Source organism: Drepanopeziza brunnea (assembly GCF_022702325.1).
Source record: "Drepanopeziza brunnea f. sp. 'multigermtubi' strain 214-2 chromosome Unknown ctg4, whole genome shotgun sequence".
In the NCBI taxonomy this organism is placed as follows: domain Eukaryota; kingdom Fungi; phylum Ascomycota; class Leotiomycetes; order Helotiales; family Drepanopezizaceae; genus Drepanopeziza; species Drepanopeziza brunnea.
In genome coordinates this window covers 1,372,883-1,397,192 of record NW_027094067.1, presented here as the reverse complement: position 1 = coordinate 1,397,192, position 24,310 = coordinate 1,372,883, and the positions used below count along the sequence as shown (strand labels likewise).

General features: G+C 47.6%; 6 protein-coding genes across 6 annotated transcripts; 2 read left to right on the top strand and 4 right to left on the bottom strand.

Moving 5' to 3' along the window:
- Positions 1 to 457: 457 nt before the first annotated feature.
- L3040_003181 (uncharacterized protein) lies at positions 458 to 2,705 on the bottom strand (the record flags this gene model as incomplete). Its single annotated transcript, XM_007297601.1, has 2 exons — positions 458 to 2,172; positions 2,315 to 2,705. The coding sequence occupies 2 exons, from the start codon at positions 2,703 to 2,705 to the stop codon at positions 458 to 460; spliced, it is 2,106 nt and encodes a 701-aa protein (XP_007297663.1).
- A 5,765-nt stretch (positions 2,706 to 8,470) lies between these two features.
- Positions 8,471 to 10,931, top strand: L3040_003180 (uncharacterized protein; the record flags this gene model as incomplete). The annotated part of the gene is made up of 10 exons (XM_007297603.2): positions 8,471 to 8,673; positions 8,769 to 8,857; positions 8,907 to 8,975; positions 9,053 to 9,102; positions 9,153 to 9,221; positions 9,295 to 9,485; positions 9,594 to 9,717; positions 9,807 to 9,964; positions 10,024 to 10,696; positions 10,761 to 10,931. 10 exons carry the CDS (start codon positions 8,471 to 8,473, stop codon positions 10,929 to 10,931), a joined length of 1,797 nt encoding a protein of 598 aa, XP_007297665.2.
- A 2,387-nt stretch (positions 10,932 to 13,318) lies between these two features.
- L3040_003179 (uncharacterized protein) lies at positions 13,319 to 14,855 on the bottom strand (the record flags this gene model as incomplete). Its single annotated transcript, XM_007297604.1, has 3 exons — positions 13,319 to 13,934; positions 13,986 to 14,505; positions 14,561 to 14,855. The coding sequence occupies 3 exons, from the start codon at positions 14,853 to 14,855 to the stop codon at positions 13,319 to 13,321; spliced, it is 1,431 nt and encodes a 476-aa protein (XP_007297666.1).
- A 772-nt stretch (positions 14,856 to 15,627) lies between these two features.
- On the bottom strand, positions 15,628 to 17,276 carry L3040_003178 (uncharacterized protein; the record flags this gene model as incomplete). The annotated part of the gene is made up of 4 exons (XM_007297605.1): positions 15,628 to 15,713; positions 15,763 to 15,901; positions 15,952 to 17,175; positions 17,268 to 17,276. The coding sequence occupies 4 exons, from the start codon at positions 17,274 to 17,276 to the stop codon at positions 15,628 to 15,630; spliced, it is 1,458 nt and encodes a 485-aa protein (XP_007297667.1).
- A 991-nt stretch (positions 17,277 to 18,267) lies between these two features.
- On the top strand, positions 18,268 to 19,469 carry L3040_003177 (mitochondrial 54S ribosomal protein uL2m; the record flags this gene model as incomplete). Its single annotated transcript, XM_007297606.1, has 3 exons — positions 18,268 to 19,198; positions 19,253 to 19,326; positions 19,374 to 19,469. 3 exons carry the CDS (start codon positions 18,268 to 18,270, stop codon positions 19,467 to 19,469), a joined length of 1,101 nt encoding a protein of 366 aa, XP_007297668.1.
- Positions 19,470 to 20,700: 1,231 nt separating this feature from the next.
- On the bottom strand, positions 20,701 to 23,969 carry L3040_003176 (uncharacterized protein; the record flags this gene model as incomplete). Its single annotated transcript, XM_066154372.1, has 8 exons — positions 20,701 to 20,728; positions 20,792 to 21,573; positions 21,622 to 21,864; positions 21,913 to 22,576; positions 22,626 to 22,895; positions 23,093 to 23,170; positions 23,222 to 23,564; positions 23,645 to 23,969. 8 exons carry the CDS (start codon positions 23,967 to 23,969, stop codon positions 20,701 to 20,703), a joined length of 2,733 nt encoding a protein of 910 aa, XP_066012342.1.
- Positions 23,970 to 24,310: the final 341 nt, after the last annotated feature.

Below are 24,310 nucleotides of genomic sequence, written 5' to 3'. Positions count from 1 at the left end.
CTTGACCGTCCCATTCAGAGAGATCATCCCGTGGCCGTCCCATAGGTCTTAAAACGGTCCCAACATGCTGCAGATGATCTTAGGACAGGTCTTTTGACAAAATACGAGTTCTTACAAGCGATGATTAAATCGATGAAATCGATCCCATTTCAGCTACGATTTAAATGATTAAAATCATTTATTTTTGAAATTTATCAGATCTTAGATACAGACGTATGGTGATCAATCCATTGACCATGCCAACCACTGAGGTCCGTCTTGAAAGAATATCGTTATCAGATGATCAACTGGCTGTCCAAAAGCCTTCACATCCACCTTGAAGGTAGACGCGAGCACCCCCACTTTGCTGTTGACATCCTCGCGATCGAGAGCCGAGCTCTCTCGCTAATTTCGGGGGACTAAGCGATGACGGCCTCGCCGAATGTGCAAATAGACGATTATCCAGCCCTCATTCTACTCACCAACATAGCTCCCCAAGTCTTTCCTCCAATCTACTCACCACCTCCACAACCTGCGCGTCCAGCCCAGCACCGGCCAGGATCGTGACTCCGAACGGCAACTCCACCATTCTGCCGTCAACCACCTCTCCAATCTCATATTTCCCACAAGGGACCGCCACACCCACCAAGTCCAACACATTGGCAAAATGCGCAAACGCGCCTAATCGTCCATTGATCGCTACCGGATCTCTGCCCACCTCTTCAATAGTCGGATGGAACGGTGCTGTTGGGACGATCATCAACGTCATCTCATCGACACCATCTTCAATATTCTCTTCGAGCGTGAGGATATTCTCTACTGCTCGCTTGTATTCTGCCTGTTTATGTAGGTCTTTGAAGACATCAACGGCAGTGCTGGTAGTCTGACGTTCCACCATGCTCTCGAAGACTTGGCGGGTGACGGGGTGCAGAAGCTGTTTGTTCTTCTCCAGCCATCCATCTGGGAGCATCGTGAGTCGTTCGAGGACGAAGGTACTGTTGTAAAGGAGTTCGTTGGCCGCGTCGAACGGTGCCCAGTCCAGCTCGGCTAGCTTCCCACCTTCCCTTTGAATTGCATCGACGACTTCTGTAAACATTTGGCGATACATAGGGCTGCAAACTTCGAGCGCACTTGTAGGAGGAATCCCAAAGCGGAATCGAATCCGGCTAGTTGGCTGTTTGGCAGGTCGGATTTGCCATGGTAACTTTGCGAAAACATCTCCCGTATCGAATCCTTTACAGACATCCCAAACTCGCTCGGCATCTGCAATGGTAGACGTGAGGAAGGAGACACAGTCTTGATGTAAAGACGCCGGAGATACGCCCCTCGCTGAGACTGTCCCTTTTGTCGGCTTGAATCCTATAATTCCATTAAATAGCGCTGGTACTCGTATTGAGCCGGCTGTATCACTTCCGAGAGAGAACGATACAAGCCCTTCGCTTACTGTGACTGCGCTCCCACTACTCGAACCGCCTACGATATGCGATTTGCTGAATGTCGAGTGTAGAGTGCCGTATGGACTTCGACATCCTGTCATACCAGTGGCCAGCTGTTCCATGTTCGTCTTCCCAATGAACAGAGCCCCAGCATCGATACAGCGTTGATATACCGAAGCCGAAACTGTCGGAATATAGGCCAGTGCCGGACAGCCAGTAGTCGTTAGTACCCCGGCAACATCTATACTATCCTTCACACTGAAGGGGACTCCCCATAGTGGAGGCCTGTTCTTTTCGTCGTTGAACCGTGTATGTAACTCATTCGCCGCCCTCATCACTTCGCCTATAGGCTGAAGATGCAGCCAGACTGACGGCTGCACTTTCTTATACGCGTCGATACGGTCATAGACTGCTTGGATAACAGTCTGAGGTAGAACGCCAATACCAAGGTCTTCTGTTAAGCTGGAAATATTGAGACTCGAGTCCCAGTGGTCGTACTCCAAGTCATGCCAAACTTTGATCATGCATACTTCTTCGTATATATTGGGTCCGCCAGTCGGACTGTTCCCTGGCAGTACCATAGAGAGGCCATCTCGAGAAACGAACCCCAGACGTCGGTAGAGGGATGAAGCTGCTACTGTACTTTCAAGATAGACTGGTAGGCCGTCTTTCTCGGCAGCAGACAACCCCCATTTCGTCAACATCGTACCGGCACCACGGCCTTGATACCGAGGATCAGTACCAACGAAATTCATGCCTATATCGTAGATTAGTAGATATGTAAACGCCGAAACAGGAAACCGGAGGGCAAGGTGAAGCTTCACCCTCAGGAGAACGACGAATACATGTGAGACGAGGTGGGGAAAACACAGAAGACGTCTAGCATCGAGGGCTCATACGGTAGCATTTGCCCTTCCCAACAACCCTCTCCTTGGCCGCCTCAGCCAACTCATGATACCGGTCAAGCGATTCCTGTTGACAGTCGTCTGGCCACGTGATCCCCTCATGAAGTACCTGCTTTGCATGATCCGTAGGCAGATCCCACTTTGCAAAGCTTATGATCTGATTCTCTTGCAACTCCTTATCCTTTACAACCAGGACGGCTTTTGTGGTCTGAGTCCGCTGGATCGCATGGAGCGTTTCTTCGGCGAGAATAGACTGCAATGCGGAGAGACTCTCGGAGGTGGGGAACTGGGCGTGGAGGAGAGCATTGTCGTTGAAAGCTGCTAGATGGATGGCTGCTATACGGTCGACATCCGAGGGAGTGGCATGACAGAGTTCGAGAACCATATTGGAGAAGTCACCGATGCATAGTGTGGTGTGTGGTGTGTGATGAGTGGTAAAGTTCTCTGTTAGAAGTATGGTTGATTGGTCTGGCCGAATGTCGATGGCCGTTGGATAAAATTCTCGAATCCTGTCAATGCAACGCCCATTTCACAAAGCCTTCGCTGCAATCATGATCGATGCTCTTTTGATTTTGATTGAAACAAAACCCGGGATAGGTGAATTGATGTACATTACGTGGAGTGCTATGAGTACCTTAAAGGGGAATGCAGGGGCTTTTAGACGGTCAGCTGATCGTCTGATAACCATCTCTTTTAAGGACGGTTTCAATAGGTTGGCATAGCTAGTGGATCAAGCCGATATTTAAGATTGAATAGAATTTGAAAATAAACGATTTAAATTATTTAAATCGTAGTTAAATTAGAAATACTTTATTCAATTAAATCGTCTTTTTTATATACTCGTCTTTTCGTATAAAAACCGTCTTGAGACCGGGGGGCTACGATTCTTTACCTGTACGAGGTGCCCCTTACGAACCTTCAGCTCTTTCTCTTCCTTTCTCCTGCGGTAGAAAAAGAGATAAAGAGTCTGGAAAGCCGAAATTGAATCATCGATATGCGACGTCTCCTCGAAGAATTCTCCTTTACCGGCGATTCCGAACCTCCTTCCTCCTTCTTCTCGAATACTACGCCGACTACGATCTATACCTGACGGGCATACCGACTGAAAAGACCAAGAGGATTTGCGATAAAAGGGGAACGTGTATAAGAGATAGGATAAGAAAAGCTTAGTTCGATTATGGTGACAGATGGCGTATACCTAGGTAGGTGGAGCAGAGATCAAGGGTCCAAGAGATGGCGATAGAAGTGTCTGATCTATTCAGGAGAGCACGAGAGCAACTGTAGATATGTACATGTGGTACGTGGCCTCTAAGGAGCTTGGCAGCACGTGTAAGGGAGCACGTGCAAGCACGTGAGGAGCACGTGAGGTAAGGACCACACTGTACAACATCGATTGATCGAAACACGGTACTGCGCCTTCGAAAGAGCGTTCTGCAAACACACCGGCTTTATCCAAGGGCTACGAACGCGGGCCTTCTTAGCTTTACGACGAAAGAAAACGATGTTTGTATTATACGGATCGAGGCCGCCCGTAGAGCGACACGTATTCGACAGTTGTCGAGAGAAAACTCGACGTACAGCACTATGAATTGCTTTTAGGGGGTTTACATTCCTCTACTTAGCACGTCGCCGTACCCCATGGGAGGTCCCCAGGGTCCAAGCATTGCGTTTTGGATACCCGCCCGACGTTAATAAATACAACAACAATAACAACTTATAAAAGAGGATCAGGGGACCATTTGAATGACCCCCTACCACCCTTTAAGGTAGTTCCTCGCGTTCTCTCGTATTATCACCAACGGTGACCTAAGATAAATTCCAGTAATTATGGTGGTTAGTCATCCAATCATGTGAGATTATTTTATACCGGTCTGGCAAGATTTCTGAGCATGCCAAGAATTTTATTCCATATCAATTTATAGAACGTTCGGAACGGGTCGGCCCGAATTTTTTTTTAAAAAAAAGGGGGACTAAAGTAACTCCGGCGCCGGGACATTAACGCAGACGCGTCTTCCACTTCGTAGATTACCTTAAAGGCAGGTAAGGGGTTATTTAAACCGTCAGCTGACAATCCGATGACGGTCTCTTTGAAAGACGATTCCAAGGGGTTAGCATAATTAGTAGATCACCTTAGGCCGATACTTGAAATTAAATAGAATCTGAGAACAAACGATTTAAATAATTTAAATCGTAATCGTCGGTTACCTTGAATTTAATTTGTAAAAAATCCAAGGCGGGACAGTAAAATTTGCTCCTTTTTAATGAATAAAAAATCAACCAACTATTATATAATAATTATTTTTGTATAAAACGATGCGCCGTATTTATTTTGATATTAACCAATGAATTGAATTCTAATTACAAGTTGTTATTCCTTTGTTGTGTTGAGTTAAAGTAATAAAGATAATACTTTTGGTATATACTTTTCGATTTTGGTAATGCGTATATATCAGAATTTCCGCGTATATACTAGAATAAGCGAGGAACACGAAAATCGGACTTTTATTCAAACCTATCAAAAGAATACGTGCATCACTACCAACCTTGATTTAATAATTAATACCTTTAGTAATATAATACATTAAATCATTTATTTTCGATATATGTAACGTTTTCTTCAATTAAGGTTGTGGTTGTTAAGATATTTGCAATAAACAAGTAAATTTGAATTATTTAGGACAGTTTTTGACTATGTTTTCATTACATTTTAATATATTAAATTACTACAAATAAATACATCTTTATAATTTTAATTCACGTTTGTGAAGCAATACTTTCTAATCATATAAAGATTTTTTTTTCTTTTTTGTATTAATAGTTATTGTTCAATAAGTGGTATACCGTTACTGTCCCGCCTTGCTGGGTGTCCCGCCTTGGTGGTGCCGACTTGCTACAGCAAGTCGGTCAATTCTTTCGAATTAAAAATTAAGGAAACCGATGATTACCGATAAATATCTTGATCTCGAATTTATTAAATTATTATTAAAACGATTTTATTTAAGAAATTATTTTTATTTATGATTATATCTACTTTTGAATAGTTATCGGACTACTTTAATTTTTTAAAACAAGCTTATTAATAAGCCTATTTTAAAAATATAAACGGAGACGGCGATAAGACGGCCATAAAACGGTCCCGAGCTCGGGGACGATCAAAAAGGTGAATTATTCTTGATTTGTAACTAGTACTGATTTTAAACGGTTTAATAACCGTCTTTTACAAAAGAGGGTCAGAGGACCGCTCAAATGACGCCTACCTGCCTTTAAGGTAATTAATCAATCAATAATTACGCGTCTATCAACCATACCCACCACTTGCTTAACGCTCCACTCTTTACGATATAGAAACTCAGGTTTGTTATTCTAAAGGGTGCTCCTTTAAGGCAAAGGAACAATTTATTGCCTTATGTTCGGGACCTTCCCCCCTTCTCCTCCCCCCCCCCTCCAGGTGCACCTCCCGCAGCTGGGTTAAAGATTCGGGTCTAAACCCTCTTTAATACATATTCTTGTTCTTGAACTTAATAACTCTTATAAATTTTGTGACTTCTATGATCCTGTAACCTCTATAACCTCTGTAACCTTTATAACCTCTATAACTCTTGTAACCTTTGTAACCTTTGTAACCTTTGTAATCTTTATAACCTTTGTAACCTCTGTAACCTCTGTAACCTCTGTAACCTCTGTAACCTCTGTAACCTCTGTAACCTCTGTAACCTCTGTAACCTTTGTAGCCTCTATAAACTCTGTAACCTCTATAACCTCTGTAACCTTTATAACCTTTATAAATTTTGTAACTTTTATAACCTTTGTAACCCCTATAACTTCTGACATTTTCGTAATATAATTAAATATACAATTATAAGTAATAAAAGGGGTCCGGGATCTCCCCGGTATATAAATAAAAATATGAATAATAAAGGGGGGTTTAAGGGGGTCTACCTTTTAATGAATCATAAACTTTTAGTAACTAGCCAGTTGGTAACATTACAAAGAACTTGGTCCTCTGCCTGATACAAAATCTTACACAAAAGGTATGCCGGAAGCCACTAACTGCAGTCCGCTCTTGGTACACAAAAACTTGTATATTCACGGAAGTTGAATTACTCCAATGTAGACCGGGACTTTCGGAATATAGGTGTACGCATATAATCAGAGGATCAGAGGTGTCGGAGCTTCTATCTTAGTTTTCACAAGAGCTAATGTCAGCATTTGTGGGTCCATATGGAGAAACAGCTGAAGCGAACTGCTCAGAGGTATTTCCGTGACCTAACTGGACATTTGAAAATTGAACCTTCAGAATCATCGGCAACAGCTCATCCTCTAACCACAGATCAGCATTGACCATATCAGATCAGAACTGCGATCCGTTACACAGTAGAAGATGGCGCTAACCGACAGACAGCTTCTAGGACCTCGACACCGTCCATCCTACGGTATGGGCAATGATCAAAATCGCGTGGCCAGTGATATCTTCAAAGCTCCAACAACTTAGTAAGTAAGGCTGATGATTTAACTTCACTAATGCAGTGTGTCGCTACGGCCAAAACATTTGAGGCGTGTGAAGCAATCGTGGTGTTCTGAGAAGGATCAATTAATAATCAGGGCTAATTAGCAACAAATTTCATTCAGGTCATGCTTTTTCAACATTGAATCCGACCACACCCCGTGTTATTCTCTGATGACATTAAATAGCAACAATCCTCTGGCCCAGCATAAGCGCTTTCGACATTGTGTGGATGATCGAGTCGTGCATGCTCGAATGATGGAATCCTGCAACTTATCAACATTAATATCCCGGTCTCGACATGAACTCGAGTCGGTATAAATTTGATATCAGTCACGTTCGCGTTCACGAGGAACATCTGCTAATCGAGCTGCCATTTCAGGCTCCTGGACTTGTCCCTGGTTTCTTAAGCTATTTGGTCCAATGCTTTCTCGCCGTATTTACCAATCGCGATGTGATCTTTCGTTATCTGTGTTTTGAGTTCGCTGTCCTTGTGCGTTCAAAGTTTAGAAGCAAAAGGCTTTTGGCATGAGAAAGCCCGAGGAGATGATATCTCCGACTTTGCGTCATGCCGAGGATGGCTGGAACCCTCTTTTCCACTGCAAGTTTTCTCCATGCTTCAATGCTTAGATGTCTTTTGTTTTGCGTTCATTTCAGTTCGCTGGAGTTCTCGACGCAAAGGTTTTTGTTCAATACTCTTTTCTGGACAAAGAGCAGGACATTGACCCAGCTTGGTAATCTGGATCCTTGTGTATCTCAGTAGATGGTACGAATAAATACATCTGAATGGTACCAACGCTAATTTAATGGAGAAGACGAAGCAGAAAAAGTTATTTCGAGCAGCGGAGCGCTGCTGCTGTGTCCGCCCCATACTCTCGTCATTCACACTGCCGAAGAAAATGACTCCTCAGAAAACAAACCTTTCTCAAGACGCTCGTAGTCTGTTGTACAATACGGGTCATGCTTGGTGGAGCGTCTTCGTATATGCAAGTATCCAATTCGACCCGGATGTCGAATTATCGCTCCAACCAGCAGAGGCCAATTTCGACAATATTCTTGTTCGAAAACCAGGCTATTCAAGCCGTTGCTGCGTACCAGTCAGGGCACGTTCTTTCCGGAGTTTTCTGAGCACCGAAACGCTGGACCAATGTATTCCGGTCACCATGACTTCAGTGCGACAGCTGAAGATGAAAGCTGAACGCTGGAGTCGGAGACACTCGCCGTGCACTCCCAAAGCTCCATTTCTGTTTGGAGGAGAATAGTGCCGGTATAAAGTACTATTTGGTGTAGGAAAAGCCGGCTGGCTGGAAGCTGAAGTAAACAAGCTCGCGATTGGCAAGCACGCGGCTCATGGCCCAAGACCCAAAAGTACCGGGTCGTTGCATGAGCTGGAGGGACAAACTCGTGGTTCTTGCTTGTTCCCGAGACTTTTCTTGCCTGCAGCCATGCGCTCGGGACTGGCCCTACGAGAAAGTAAGGCTCTGCTGGCGAGGGTGCGAAATTTCGACCCAAATGGAAGCGTTGCTCTTCTATAAAACCCCCAAGAATTATACCACGCCGACTTCACACACCGTACTTACCTCCGCCTCACAATTTACTCCTATAGGATACGAGTAACTGTCTACGCAACCATCACCACCCCCACAATGCTGCCCCAAATCATCGCCCCCTGGACTTTCCTGGCCGTGTCATGGTTTGTTGCGGCCGTACCAACAGCTTCAAACGGTGCTCAGCTCCAACAGCCCGTGTATGGAATAAAAGGCCTACAAACTGGGATCAACAGACAAACAGGCTCAGCTCGACCGGCTCGTAGAAACATTCTGGATCTTCAGAAGGACATTCCAGCGTGGTAAGCAAAATCCTACTCCCAACAAACTTTGAGACGTCTCGCAACCTAGGAACAACCATTCGACTGGCCAGCCACTGATTTTTGTTCACACCCAGGTCTCTGTATATACAAGGTCTCTCCGCGTTCCAAAACCAGGATGATGACTACTTCCTGTCGTTCTCCCAGGTTGCGGGCATCCATGGACGTAAGAATGGCATTGATCATATGGGTCACAAGAGGCTGATTGCTTGCAGGACCATATATTAAATGGGGTAATGCTGAACAAGGCCACAATGCCCCCTTAACAGGATACTGCACGCACGGTAAATTGCTAATAGCCTCTCTATTCTCGTCTCATTTTGATACGAAACATCACAAGCCAACAGCTAACGGTGAACAGGCTCAGTCCTCTTCTTGCCCTGGCACCGACCATATCTAGCACTTTTCGAGGTAAGAACAAGCGCCGGCCCCAGTATCTAGAGAATCTCACAATATTGCAGGAATTGATCGGTGCTCTGATTCAAGACATCGTTAAGGCCTATCCTGCCGAAAATTATGCTACTTATAAGGTTGATATTCCCTGTGCCTCTTCCGCAAACTGGTGATCGCGATCTGACAAAAGCTGACCTGGAGATAATGTAGGTTGCCGCTGACAACTTCCGAATTCCTTACTGGGACTGGGCAAGTATACCAACAATGCCTGATGTGGTCAATCAACCTACCGTCCAAATCGAAACACCGTCCGGTCCCCAGAATGTCACCAACCCGACGTTTCGATACAATTTCAAGAACTTCCCTCTAGATCCAGTGAACTTTCCAGCTACCGAGGACTTGTAAGTTGATCGGCCCATAGGATCGCTATATTCTCGGCGTCTCATGATCTCAAAACTGGCCTCGAAAATTTTCTAGATGGTTATCTAATAACTTACCTTTCTTTCCAGGGCCTGGGATGCTTGGTTGGCGCGTTATCCGCATACTGTGAGAGGTGCAGAGCATGATGGTGATGAGTCTAATATCGACAATGCAAATAATGCCTTGCGGAGTGTCGACCTTAAGAGCATGACTGTGAGTACCTTGTTGTCTGTCATCCTGGTTAGGCTTAGGTACACGCTTTCCAATGTGACGAACAAGCTGGATACTGATGAACTACACAGTGGTACGCCTTGGTCAAGCCCGTCACCTTCAACGAGTTCGGAACTGAAGCAACGGGAGGCATTTCAATCGAGAGCCCCCATAACCAAGTACATGGGTCTGTCGGATTGAATTCCGGCCATATGTCATACTTGAGCTATTCTGCCTTCGATCCACTCTTGTGAGCAAGCTTGTTCCGTCTACAAGGTTCTGTACAAATCCAAGCTGACCCTTGTTGAGTTGGTTGCACCATGCCAATGTGGATAGATTACATGCCCTGTGGCAAGTCATCAATTCGAATTCGAGCCTCACTCCACAAATCGAAGAAGTCGGCACCTTTACGTTGGCACAAAACACTATGGCTAGCAACACCACACCTCTGACACCATTCCTGACTTCTGCCGACGGCCCATACTTCAACTCAATCACCGCGCAACAAATCAGTACTTTTGGCTACACGTACCCCGAGATCCAAGACTGGAAGTTATCTCCAGCCGAGCTCAAGAAAGACGTCAGCGCGGCAATCAACAGATTATACAATCCGAACCCTCCAATTGCCAAGCGTGGATCAGGCAATATGGATACGAGAGATTTGCTTCCTGGCCAACGAACTCGAGAATGGTCCGTCGGTCTCCGCGTCTCCAAGTTCGATCTAAGCGGCGAGCGTTTCATCGTCCGACTGTTTCTTGGCGGTGTTCCTCAGAACCCAAAGGATTGGGCTATGAGCTCTGCTTGCGTTGGATCCTTCCCAGTTTTCCCGCCACCAACCCCCAAGGTTGGACCGCTTCCTGTGGTGGAAGCTTTTTCGGAGCTCAGCTTGATGGAATGGCTGAATAAGAATCGAATGAACACACCAGACACGGCTGCCATGAGCAAGTACCTGCAGACGAATCTGGAGTGGAGAGCGCAAAAAGTACGTCGCAGGGTCGCTGAATGCTGTAGGGGAAAAAAAAAAAAAAAAGCTAACCAGTGAGCAGTTTGACGGGACCGTTGTGCCTATTGAAAGCCTCCCCAATCTGATCGTCACTGTACAAGACGAGATGGTCACCATGGGCGGAGCCATCACGGAGCTGCCGCACTATGGGGAGAAGACTGTGCACGTCGAGGTTACTAAGGGTCGCCGAGGTGGGTACGGCGGAGCGTCTTGAGCTCTTTTTGATACTGCCTGTGCTTTCAGGTGCGTTTTATGCGTGCACTATAGCGATGATATTAATATCGGCGCCTTCTTTTCTGGAGGTAGACTCCGCGAGCGTAGATTAGCTAATGAATACTGATGAGCTTTCGACTGGCCGTCTGTCCTATTCGTATGGATTCAAAGTGAGAGCGATAGGTATACCTAATGATGTAATGTGGCGGGAAGAGTAGATAGAGTAAGTGTATAGACTAAACAGCTCATGGCTAGAAAATAGGTGACAGGATAGATGCTAGGTATCAGAATTTTACTTGGCATCATATTCAAAGCAGTTCTCATCACTCGATTGTGTCGCCACCTCCCGAAGAGGGAAAAATCTCATGTAAGAAGCGTGTAAAATAAATGGTTCTTAATCTGGAAGATATCAAAGCAACGTTATTAAAAGTTCTGATTTCTCGTTGGAGAAGAAAAAGGGAGACGTCAAAATTCGACTCCCGTAAGTCGTGATTCGGGAAACAGAGCCCACACACACTGAATTTTGCCTCCCGCCCCCAAAAAAAAGACAAGAAGAAATTGACATCCCAGTTGGGAAATGCAAGCGAGAACAATACGAAGCAAAGCCAAGTAAAAAGCTAAAACGACCCACCCTTTCATGACTTAGCTCCACACATAAGCCCGTGTGTCAGAGTTACCGGTCCGAAAGAATTTTGAAAGCGACATAATACAAATTAAAAAGCCCAGAGTATATCATCAGATATAAAAATCGGTTGTGTGGTGTAACGGTTAGCACATGAGATTTTGACACATCAGAATCATGGCTCTGATCTTCAGACCTTCTCGGGACCAGGGTTCGACTCCCTGCACGACCTTTGTTTTTGATTTCTAGAGGTCGGTGTCAATAATCTTTTGTCGTGTGGCTCCCATGCTTTTTTTTTTCTCACCGTGGCTTCCTCTCGGCTTCTCTTTGGCCCCGCCCTGTTCCACATCCGTCGGTTAACTTTGCTCCTAGTACTCATGATATCGATAAAGGCTAGCTAGCGATTTATGGGCTCGCCAACATCGCTTTTCGTACTAAAAGTAAAGCAAGCGATTAATAGTAGTATAATGAATTGGTAGCGTTCGATTAAATACATTAAATGAATCAACATTCTCTTCTCTAATAGCTAGTTAGCATGGTGCGAAGTCATTGCCAGGGGAATAAACTTCCGTTCGCCCGTCAGTACCAAAGGGTAGTTGGAGGTCTCCATCCGCCGGCTATCTACGCTGGGCGATTTATCATTACATCTCTTCTATTTCGTCACTCTTGTGTATACTCAGAGGTCGGATTATGATTCCAGAGGATTTCCTCCGGTTTTTCTTTCGAGCTGGAATGAAGGACGAGGTGGAGTCATAAAGGCAGCGAGACAAGCCATCAATCAGTCCCGAACGCTGGTACTCACTTCAACGTTTTTGCTCTGGCAGTTAATTAGTCCCAAAAGAAAGAATGTATTTTCAGGTCGCTCAACTCAATCCGCACTTCGGACACCTGCTCACTGCTGAGCGAGTGGTACAATAGAAAACGATACGATGTCTGATCCCAGCTGACCCCAGCGTCAAGGAGTTTCCCGACTTCGGACTTCGAGTCTAAAGCCACCCCAGAAGCCCAATTCGGAATTCGTCAGCCTCAAATCCATCCCCGTTGCCCTCGACGCTCCCATATCCCAGCAGTCGGAAAATCTGCAAGGGTGGCAACCGTGACTTCGGAGCAGGACACAGTACAGTCCGCACCGTGAGACAACATTCGCTCTACGGAGGTTGAAGCCAGAGATAGGGTATCTCTTTATTTGGACAGCGGATAGACCTTCTATATCTCAGAAACCTAGACCCGATGTTTATGACTGAAGCTACTACGTAATAGACGCACGCTACTGACAAGGGGGGAAAAAGTAAGAATTCTATTGCGAATGACCGTGAGAGGACGGCTTGTCGCTCACATACGGCTTCAAAGGGAGCTATATATTACATGTACAATTAAACGTGAAAAAAATCTATCACGGAGAAGAATCCCAGCTCCATAACACTCTTCCGCGCAGAAGGCAACAAACAAAGCCTTTCTTGCCTCGACCAAATCCAAGGGTTTTTTTTTTTTTTTTTTTTTTTTTAAATATATTCATGGGAAATAGCGAGTGAGCAAGCAAATGAGAAGCGAGTAGAGGAAACAAACGGGGAAAAGAAGCCAGCTAAGCTATAGCAAGTAAATTCAATCTCCGGCCATGGCTGGTGCTGCCTTTTCTACTCTAATACAATAGCATAGCATTCTGGATAGCAATAAGAGTAGAGCGTAAGTCATCGGCTCAAAGAAAAAAACCGAATACCACCCTGTTTTCATTGGTAATACACATTTTCCCCAATCACAACACTCACTCACTTCGTCTCAAAGCTGTATCTCAGCCATCCGGATAGCGCATTGAGACTCTCCCACCTGACAGTCTCATCCGGTTCTTGCATTAACTCCATAACCCTCGTCTTCAAGCCCAACTTCTCCAACAGATACCGCTTCTCAGGAACCTCCTTGACCAGCCATCCGACATCGTTGCAGGCGATAGCCAGAACTGATTTGTCATTCTCCCAAGATTTGCCCATGATCTCCGCGAGCTTCTTGGGTAATGTGCCCTTCTCATGCTCGAGGATTCTGCGAGCGTTCTCGGCCCAGAAGGTAGGGCTTCTATGCGGAGGTGACCAGCGGAGATGGCCAGAGTTGACTTCAGCAGCGTACTCGTCGAATGTTGTCTGGGTCTTCGTATACTCGTCGAGCATCTCGCTGAGGTTTTTAAGATCGTCAAGAAGATCCGTGTCTGAAAGATGGCGTCCATTGATGTTCTGGAGCAGGGCGGGAAGTCGTGCGAGTACTGCAGCAGGAAGCAACGAGGATCTGTTTGTCGAAAGAAGATTGTACAGCGATGATATCAAGAGTCGGGTGGTCTTCTCCTTGGGCGATAGTCTTAGAAGCTGTGTGTAGAGAGGAATGACATCAAACTCGCTGCTGCTATTAGCTTGGTCTGTAACGGACTGGATCAGATGCTGTGCTTACTCGTCCAGACCTTCTCCAATCTCAGCGCCCTCGAAACTCAGCTGCCACAAGACCAACAGAACGTGATAGAGTAGCTGCAAGCCTACTCCGCCTCCCAGAGTACCCTCAGGTCCGCTCCGGAAGCTAGCTGCACCACTCCACAAGGTAGAGGCCGAATCTCCGTTCGATACACCCGCAGCTGCCTTAAGGATTTCCACAAGAGGTCCAACTGTCTCGCTCCTTTGATCCCAGAATAACTGCCTTGATCTCTTGCCTCGCAACAATGCTGAGTATTGCAGGACCCCTATATCCTGTAGGCCTCCGTCTGTTGCCTTGGTTAATGTGGAGAGGTAGGTGAAGAGCTTGGGGATCGCAGACGATTCTTTCTTGGAGAAGCTTGGAGTGCCAGAAATGATAGCCGTAAGGACCGTCGAGGTCAGTAGTGGTATTGTGCTTTCGACGTCGTTGGATTTTAGGAGGGGTAACAGAGTGCCGTATGGGTCTTGATGTTCGGAGAGAGCTTTTGCGAAAGCCGGGATTCCTGCAACTCAGATATTAGTACTGCTTCGAATATAGCGGCGAGAAGAATGCATTACCTTCAAGCAAGTCGCTGAAGAGGACCAAGATATACTGTACGACATCTCCACGCTTTGCAGCTGATTCTATTACGCCCGCCTTCCCACCACTACCCACAAATAGAGTGCGATATCCATCGAGGTCACCTTCCACGGCTTCTTTCCTCTGTTCTTTCCTGACCTTGTCCACGGATCTGATCTTGCTCAACTGGTCGTCACTTATTGTGCCGGCGCGCACACAGGATTCGAAGGGAATTGGTCGACTACGAATGTTGTTCTGGAGCGAGGAGAGGTACGAAGGGGGATCCAAAGTCATTTTTGCGTGAGTTTCTCAGCGCCAGAAGGATTCGGGGCTGCGGAGCAAGCTTAGGGGAATTGAAGGTGTGAAGCTGTGATGTGATTGTTACTGAAGCTCTTATCGAGATGGCGCTAGCGAATAGCTTGCACGGGCACTTTTGAGCCTCCTGTCGTACATGTAAAGACTGGGCTCAGCTCTCCTACGTAGTCAGGAGTTCGAACAGGGAACAGGTGCATAATGCAGTACTACCTGGTACATTTTGAGGAGGGAATGAGATCACAATCAAAGTCATATTGACCCTGCAAAGCATGGTTATGGTTGAAGGTATGGTTTATTGTCGGTAAGTATCTACAGACGGTGCCCCTGGACACCAGAAAAGCGAACTCCCATAAGCGCTTCGATAGCAAATGCAAAGTACGCTAGCGATCTTCAGGACCTTTTTCTTGTCATGGTGTAATACCTAGACAGATCCTGCACAATAGAAACACGAGGAAAGGACCGACTCCGTGCCGCCCAAACACAGAAAACGCCAGTCCGATGATGCAAGAGCGAGATAGAATATGTAGTAAACTCGGCTACGTTCAGAGAAGAAGCCACCACATCTTTCCATGGATCGCATGTACCCGAAGGTCGAGAGTCCGGAAAGACGCACAAGAATATGGGGAGGGATCCGAGAAATTATCCGTCATTACCCAGTCGTGTCCCATCCAACGATGCAGTTTTCATGGTGTATCCAGAGAGCAAATGACGTAAGTTGTCGTGGCAGATAAGTCATCGTAAAGTCGTGGGCTCAACGTGCGGCCTCCAGAGGAAGGTCGACGTCAACACCGAGAGCTGCGGCGTGCTTCTTGGCCCATTGTCTGGTGAGAATGGATGCTAGAAAATGTTAGTAAACCGTGAGACACAGGAATCATTGATTGCTTACCCTTAAGGAACTTCTTGCTAGCATACTTCTTGAAGAATGCCTCGTGAGTGACCGGACGGGCGAGGTAGTCAACCATGAGCTTGAAGACGGGCTCAATTTCTTCCTCGCTGTAGCCAGCATAGTGAGCCAAGGTTGGGTCCTAGAAGGTGTTAGTGAGGGTAAAGGTAGCAGGATGGATGCGTGACTTACCCATTCACCTCTGTCCAAGATCTTGCGGGCCAGGTACATGGAAGCCGCGGCGATGTGACTGGGCAGGTACTCCATGAAGCGGTGGTCAAGAAGACTGATCTCCATGAGATACTTTCCCAGGGTACGGGTCTGTATATCATAGTTATCGGCCTTTGAGATACGGCGGAGGAAGTTCATGGGGTTGGGGTAGCTGAGGTCGTAGTTTAGGGCAGTGAGGACATATCTCTCGGCGCTCAGGATCTCATCCTCAGTGAATCCATCATCCGCGACGCGACGGAAGTTAGCGACATGTGGGGAGAGGACCTCTTCATACTTCGATGCGATGAACATAGCCGTAACACCAACCAATTGAAGACGATCAAGTTGAACAACCTTGGTAGAGAGGAAGCGATCGATGATGTTGACGGCCAAGAAGAGTGTTTCGGGTAGGAGGTGGAAACGGGTGTGGACCTCGACCAACCAGTCAATAAGGATACCACGCATCTTCCACTCGAGATCCTCTTGATGCTCCATGTAATCCGCGTTGGGTCGGCTGGCAACCTCCAACTTCTTGAGGTAGTCGAAGATCTCAACGACGTACTCGGCAACCATCAATGGGTCATCAAGATCCTCCCGATCCAAGTCCTCGACACCCTCGGCGAACTGTTGACTGACTGACTCCTCGTCGACAACCTTGGCCTCTTCCTTCACCTCGGGCGCGAAGTCCTCCGCGATCACGACCTGCTCCTCAACTTCAATGTGGATCTTCTTCCTCGAAGGTTGCTCATCCTCCGCCGGGGTCTGTTCCTTGATAGACGCGTTGTTCGCAGAGGTCGAGCTCGACTTGCGCTTGCCAGCAAGAACACCAGATCCTGTACGCTTTGCCTCCGCCTTCTTGTTGTTGTCCTTGGCACCCAGAACCTTTCTTGTGGAGTTTGTACGGGACACGTTCTTCTGGACACCGGTTGGTTGAGATGCCTTGGAAACGAGACCACCCTTTCCTGCGTTCTTCTTGCTCTCCAAGATCTCGCCCTTAGTGACATTGCTGACATCTCCTAACGCAGCACGCTTGCGAAGTGGTTGGTTGTTGACGGCAGCAGCTTTCTTGGACTGAAGGGGTTTCTTCGCACCGGAGGCGGAATCGTCGCCGAACATAGCTGACTTGGATCTAGTTAGACGGCGCCCGCCAGTAGTATTCTCGTCGTTCTCGTTCATGACAGCCCGATGGTTCATGGAAGCTCGAGTCTGCACAGGATATCAGCACGCGTACCAAGTATTTGTTTGGAACCCATATTCATAGCTGAAGCAGGTTGTTCCGGAGAATTAAGTGAACTCACGGGAGGCATCTTGAGCTTTTGTATTGTTAGGGATTATGTTTCGGTATGATGTGAAGGTCGAAGAGCTGTGTCCAGGTGAGTGAGACGCGGTATGAATTGGTGTAGACACGCGTGTGAAACTCGAAAAGCAGACAGTGAGGACGCGATGGTGCATCAATAAAGGACCTCAGGTGAGTATACATACAAGAAACCAGCCGAGAACCAGGTCGAAAGCCGGAAGGCTCAAGATAGGTAGTGTCGGCTCGGGCACGACGATATCAACAAATATCGATTGATGTGCGTGCTGGTATCTGGAGGGGCACGGCGAGTTATTATCAATTCTCCTTGCCTTGAGGCCCGAGTGAGTATCGCGCAGTCGGTCGAGGATGTAGAGAAGTGTTGGTGTATGGAGGGCGGGAAGAAGGATTTGTAGGGTTTGTTGTTGTTGTCTGGGTGTTGTATGGGTGTGGGACTGGAGAGGAAGACTTGAGTTGGAGGTATTCGCCTGTTATGACTAGCGCGACTGACAGGGATCCCTACCTACCAAACGTTGCAGTGGGTGTGCACTACGCGCAAGGCAAAGGCAAAGCGAATGCGTGATGCGATGCAAGGGCGGGCAGGAGGCGAAGTGAAGAGATGCGGTGGTGGACAGACAGGAAAGCAGGCGAGCTGTAGCGATTCCAGGCGATGAAGCTGTATCCGTGTCAATTCAATACAATAGACCTTCTGCTGGAAGAGAATATTTAATGCAAGCGTTGGTGGGCCAGGAATTGCACTTGTTGACTTGGGGATCCGCTCTGGTCTGGCCGGGCAACGCAGTGGCTGTGTGGCTGAACGCGATTGTCTCACAAAGTCGAAGAGCCCAGCAACTCGCCATCGTCGTCGGCAGACAGCTACACCAGCAAATACCGGCTGACAGTCTTATCCACCGACGTTACTCGCCCGCGCCAGGGCAATTGAAGAAGCAGTCTGTTTGAGAGCTGGGTCGATCGATCAATTATCCAAAGCTGGCTCGGCCATCATGCTGCAATCACGGCTGCTGCTGCGGCAGCCCCCAAAGGGAAAGACTACATGTCAATTCCTGACACGATTCTTTGCCACAACTATCGAACCGGCGAAGGTCAGCCCTCCGTCAACAGGCTTTGCACCTCCTCCGACCGTTGATGATGGAGATTCTACATTCAGGATGCGGACATATAAGCCTCGAACTCCCGGTGTGCGACATTTGAGGCGGCCCATCAACGACCATCTGTGGAAGGGGAGACCTTTTCTACCATTGACGTTTGCAAAGAAGGGTCATGGGAAAGGAGGAAGAAATAATAGCGGTCGAGTCACAATCCGCCACCGTGGTGGTGGCCACAAGAGAAGGATACGGACTGTGGATTTCTCGAGAATGGCACCTGGGAAGCACACTGTGGAGCGCATCGAGCATGACCCGGGACGAACTGCACACATTGCATTGCTGAATGAGGAAGCTACCGGCAGGAAGAGCTATATTGTGGCTTGTGAAGGAATGAGAGCTGGAGATGTGGTTCAGAGCTACCGAGCTGGTATCCCTCAGGAGCTCCTGGACAGTATGGGAGGAGTGGTGGATCCTGGTGTATTAGCTGCGAAGACCGCCTGGCGGGGTAATTGTCTGCCGCTTCACATGATTCCCATTGGGACCATCATCTACAATGTTGGATCGACGAAAGGGAAGGGGGCCGTCTTCTGCCGAAGTGCAGGTACCTACGCTGTGGTTATGTCTAAGGACGACGAGACTACGAGTGGCGGCAAAAAATATGTGACCGTTCGTCTGCAGAGTGGTGAAGTGCGGAAAGTGAGCAGAGATGCTTGTGCTACGATCGGTGTGGCTAGTAACCCTCATTACCAACATACTCAACTCGGTAAGGCCGGACGAAAGAGATGGTTGAACATTCGACCAACAGTCAGAGGTGTCGCCATGAATGCCGGTAAGGACTGCCTAATCAAGGACATCACAATCCAAGAGCTAATGATTTTCACAGCTGACCATCCACACGGTGGTGGACGTGGAAAGTCGAAGGGTAACGTCAACCCTGTCAGCCCATGGGGTATGCCTGTGAGTATTCCAAACCTAAAAATCTAAACGTGCTGACAACATGTTAGGCGAAAGGAGGATACAAGACTCGAAAGGTCAGAAAACCAAACAAGTGGGTTGTGACCGCGCGCGAGAGAAACCATGGGAAGCGGAGAGTCAAGTAGGGCGGATGAAAGAATATCCTCCATCGATCTTTATACTCAGCTATCCAGGAGGATAAGCATGTACAGTGAAACACATGTAAAATGTAAGAATTTATCAAATCCACGCCACCTTTTACCCCTGGTCCTGAGGCGAACACTCTAAACCAAACCTGCATACAAATAATCCAACAGCTCTCTACCCTCCCCAATTCCCCAAAGTACAACCTTCATCCAAACTCGCGCAGCTCTAAGCTTTCATCTCTTCTCAATCGTTTCCCATTCACCCCCCACCAGCACCCATTCTTTCTCCTCATATCACACATTTCTTTATTTACTGCAATGCCACTCTGCGGCCCACGCATGATGACAGGGCTGCTACGACTAGGGCAAGTCCGCTGGCCAGAACAGCAAAACTACCAAGATTTCCATGCTCTATATAATAACAGCCGGGTGAGCTTAATCGGTAGGTAGCGGTAGGTAGCTTCTGTTTTGCTTCGTGAGTCAACAAACAGCCCTCACTCACAGACCAGCTCCAAAACCGACTGTCAACTCGGATCCCATAGCAGAGCAGAAATCGGAGGAGACGGTTGTAGATGGGTGGCTGGGTAGCTGGCTGATAAGGTGCGGATGGGAAGGGGGTAAGTGTGAATTTCGGAAATACGTGGTAGTACGTTTGTCTTCGTGTGTATATATACATATATGAACATTTGTTGTTATTTTGGTTCCCTGGCATCGGATCCAGAGTCGCTGCTTATTTACGAACGTATCTTGCACTTGTGTATGTATATATGTATACATATGTACACATGTATATGCCGCTTCACAGATACAAAGCACTGGGAGAACGAGAACCTTGAAGGATGAAACCGGCATCGTCACCGTCGCAATGTTTTCTTCATCTCCTGCCCCCCCCCCAAAATCTGTTCGTGACCTGTAAGCCGAGAGTGGGAAGGCAATTAAATCCCAAAGCGCCCGCCCGTGTATGACCCCAAAGCGCTGTTGTAACATACTGAAATCGTGCAGAGCTTATCCAAATACAGTGAATGCGATCTCGTACACAAACCATCATCATCACCGTGCCCCAAAGCCGAGTTCCCGTCACCCTGCTCCAGTATCGAGATAAACGCCGTTTCTTCATCCTTCGTTTGAGTGGTTCAATAAATACTCAATACTAGCCCACTGGCTCGCTGATATCGTCTAGAGCGATCGATTGTAAACAGTACTTTGAGTAAGAAAGATGTCATAAAAATTTTCATGATCCGCCTTCCCATCCAAGGTCCCTGTTCGAAATAACGTTAGCTTTGATCCGATCTCAAGTGAGGATGTGGAGTGGGCTTACTTACATAGCATCCATAGGTCCCAGCCCCAACAACTGCCTAAACACCCCTTCGCCAACGGGAGTGAGTCCCGTTATAGGCTGACTGCTCATCTCCCAGCTACTCTGTAGATCGAAGCCCCTCCTCGGCGTCGCCGTCATTCCGAATGTACCATCCGGCGTCATCCCCGTCGCCGCAATCCCATTGTAAACCTGCTGGTTCGGAGAGAACCCCTGCATGGTCCTCGTATCACTTCCTGGTAAGTGCTTGGAAAGATGTGTCGCTGCTGCACTCGTCTCGTAGGACGTCGAGTCGGACTGCCCAGGCTGTAGGTTGGAGAGTGAGTCGGATGGTGTAGAAGCAATGGGCGTTGGGCGGTTGGAGGATGAGATTGCGGTACCAGGCGAAAGTCCCGTATCTACTCCGTTGCTGCTTTCACTGTTTCCGAAGCGGTTATTGCTCAGACCAGGCCCGTAGGCTGTGGAGCGATGAATCTCGCCTGTCGCAAGACCCTGAAGTGTTTGTTGGACTGCATTGCCTGTGTCCGTCGGCGGGTGATCCGGGAGTGGCATCCAGTTCGTCTGGTCTCCAAAATGGTTGGCGTTGGAATTGGACGGACCAGCTGAATTCGGCTCTGATCCCCGCCGGAAGTCGTTCGGATCCTTGGTAGAGCTGACATCGTCCATGGGATTTCCAGCACCTTCGGGAATTCGCATGAAATTACACTCTCCTCCTGGCTTGCGAAAGGTATTCGGGAGACCGTTGGGACCTTGGCCTATCTTGGGCATCTCTGCACTCGATATTCCGAGCTATTGCTTGTTAGCATGGTTGGAGAAAATATGTAGTGAGGTACTTACGTGGTCTTCGCTGTACGCGAATAAAGATTTGAACTTCGGGTTTCGCATACCAAGACCTTCCAGGTCAACATCCAGCTGCACCAAGAATGACTCCGTCAAAGGATTCTTCTTTTTTAGGGCATTCATGGCAATAAGGAGGAATCGTAGAGAATCTCCTGTCTTGCTATCGTCCGGCCGGCTCTTCAAGTATTGGGCGAAGACTCGTGCCGCCACGTAGAGACAGAAACATATGAAAGGGTTCATCTGGACAGGATTAGCGAGAAAATACGAGCTCAAGGCGAGGAAGCTCACAGAAGATAGGTCCATGTGAGAGACCATTCGCATGACGTGAGTAATTTCATGAGCAGCTGTGATACATCGCAGCTTACTTTCTGCACTGATAGACGACGATAAGTGATTTTTGTCTGCTTTGTAAATTGCAGCTTGGTGTAGACAGATGGTAGAGGTATGGATGTTCATGTTGGTAAACACAATGTTGGGATCGGAAATCCCATTCGGAAGCTTCAAGTGAGATGGCATAGATAGCGATGTATTGAGAAGGATGTTGTCCATATTCCTGTGTCGCTTCCAAAACTCGCCATTCAGGTCTCCATCTCTGCCGTCAGAATCTGGACGGTGAAGATGAATCAAGTTGCGACCGAACAGACATGCCATCAAAACTACACCTCCAAAGGATGAAAGCTTGGAAGCGCCTGAAGGGGACATCGACTCGCTTAGGGACGAGGTATGTTCTGGTTTGCTCATATCGAATGCCTCATCAGAAGACGGCAGGTCCGTTAGAATGTCTTTCTCGTCGATCAACATGGGCCAGCCTGTTCCAATGCTAGCATATCGGTCTTCGCAGAAAGCGTACCAGAAAGTTCTGCGTCTTTCCTCTCTTTCAGTCCAGTCCCGCGGTGCAGGCAAGCACTGCTTGACATCCAAGCCAGCGCCATCAAGTCTATGTAAGCCCATCCTTTCTAGAAGTCAGCATATGTAATTTATTTCGGCTTCTGTCTACTCACATTTGACACATCCTGATAGCAGATCCCGTGCTCATCCATGCGCGGGGAAAAGACATCATCTTGAACTCGTAAGAGGCCAGAAGCGCATGTGTTTGAGCATGCGCAATAGAAATTATGTGCTCGCCATGACCCTTCAGAGCATCGGCCTCCATGTACTTCCGAGCGCGGTGGTAGAAATGGCCCTTCAGATCCATGAACTTGTCGGTCACACTTGCAGCAAGAGTCCACATGGCATAACGGAGTGCGACAGGCGGACGTTGACTAGGCGCACTGATGCTCGTCAGTATCTCACCTGTAGGAAGTGCACTCAGATACAGCTTCCCCACGAAGTTCTGAGCTGGATCGAAAGACTAAATTGAGATTTGCATCGCTCGCGAGGGCTAGATAGACACAGTATCGGAGATTGGGCAGCAGCGTATCATATCGACAAACGACATGAGTGAAGCGAAGAAAACGAAATAACATACAGATTCATTGCCGCTAAATATCGATGTTTGTGGATCATGGGTACTGAGGGGTGTATTTTGTCGAAGTAGATTTGATGTCTATGTTCCGACAATAAGCAAAAGCTCCATAAGTCTGAGAGAGAGGCATACAATTCGTCAATGGAATCCTGGGGCGGCAGAGGCTCTTCCAAACCAAGACCAATCATTTCCCATGTGAAATTATTATCGTCAAGACCCATGCCAATATTCATATCCGCTGTGAATGGCATGTCAATGGCTGGTTGAGACGATTGTCCGCTAAGTCCCCACCGATCTGGTTCTACCCCATTCCCATTCCCAATATTTATTGACGAACTTGAGATGTTGAAGTCGCCAGCAGGAACGGTATGGAGACCAACACCACTGATATTCCCTGGTCCGTTGGTAAAGCTTATTGGCGCCTCTGGCCTTGGAGGGACTGGATCTTTTGCCTTCAATAACGTCTCTACCTGCTCTGCGAAGGGTATGTCCATTAGCTCCACACTCTCTAGGTTAACTACAGTACAAATCTAAAACCAAAGAGAAGCTGCTCACTAAGTCTCTCCTCTAAAGCCTTCACATACCCCCGCTTCGGACCGGACTTCCTACGCACTTCATCATAAGCGCAACTATGTCCTAGCCGCGTGCAGGTCGAGCAACTTGGTTTCGTCCCGTCGCACTTCAACTTCCTCTTCCTGCAGATGATGCAAGCTATCCTCTTGAGCTTTGGCATATTCGAGTCCCCTCCACTTGTGTGATCTGCCGCTGTATTGCTCTCGGATGTTGGGCTTCGCGCTAGTTGATTGCGTACTCCATTGCTCGTCTGTCGCGAAAGGTCGTTGAAAAATCCTTCCGCGGGAGTTGTCGAGCTTGTAGACATATTCAGCATCTAATTGAAGATTACTGGGCGCTTTCAATGTCCCTAATGTCCCTGCGCTATTGGGGGGGGGGGGGAAAGTATTTGGAAGAGACCAGCTCGAGGAATAGGTAATAATCCTGCTCCAACTGAGCTGTGCCGCTCGCGAAGTTCCGGTCTAGCTGCTTTGGGAGATTGGCCGATTTCAAATGCGTCAGATTCAGCTGGAGATGTTCTGGTTATCCAGCATTTACATAGCTTTCTCCAGGAATGTACCTGGAACTAGATGGGCAGAGTTGTCCATGTCTGCGCATGAATTGTGGCTAATGATGATGTATAAGATAAACGGTCGGCGTTCGATAGGG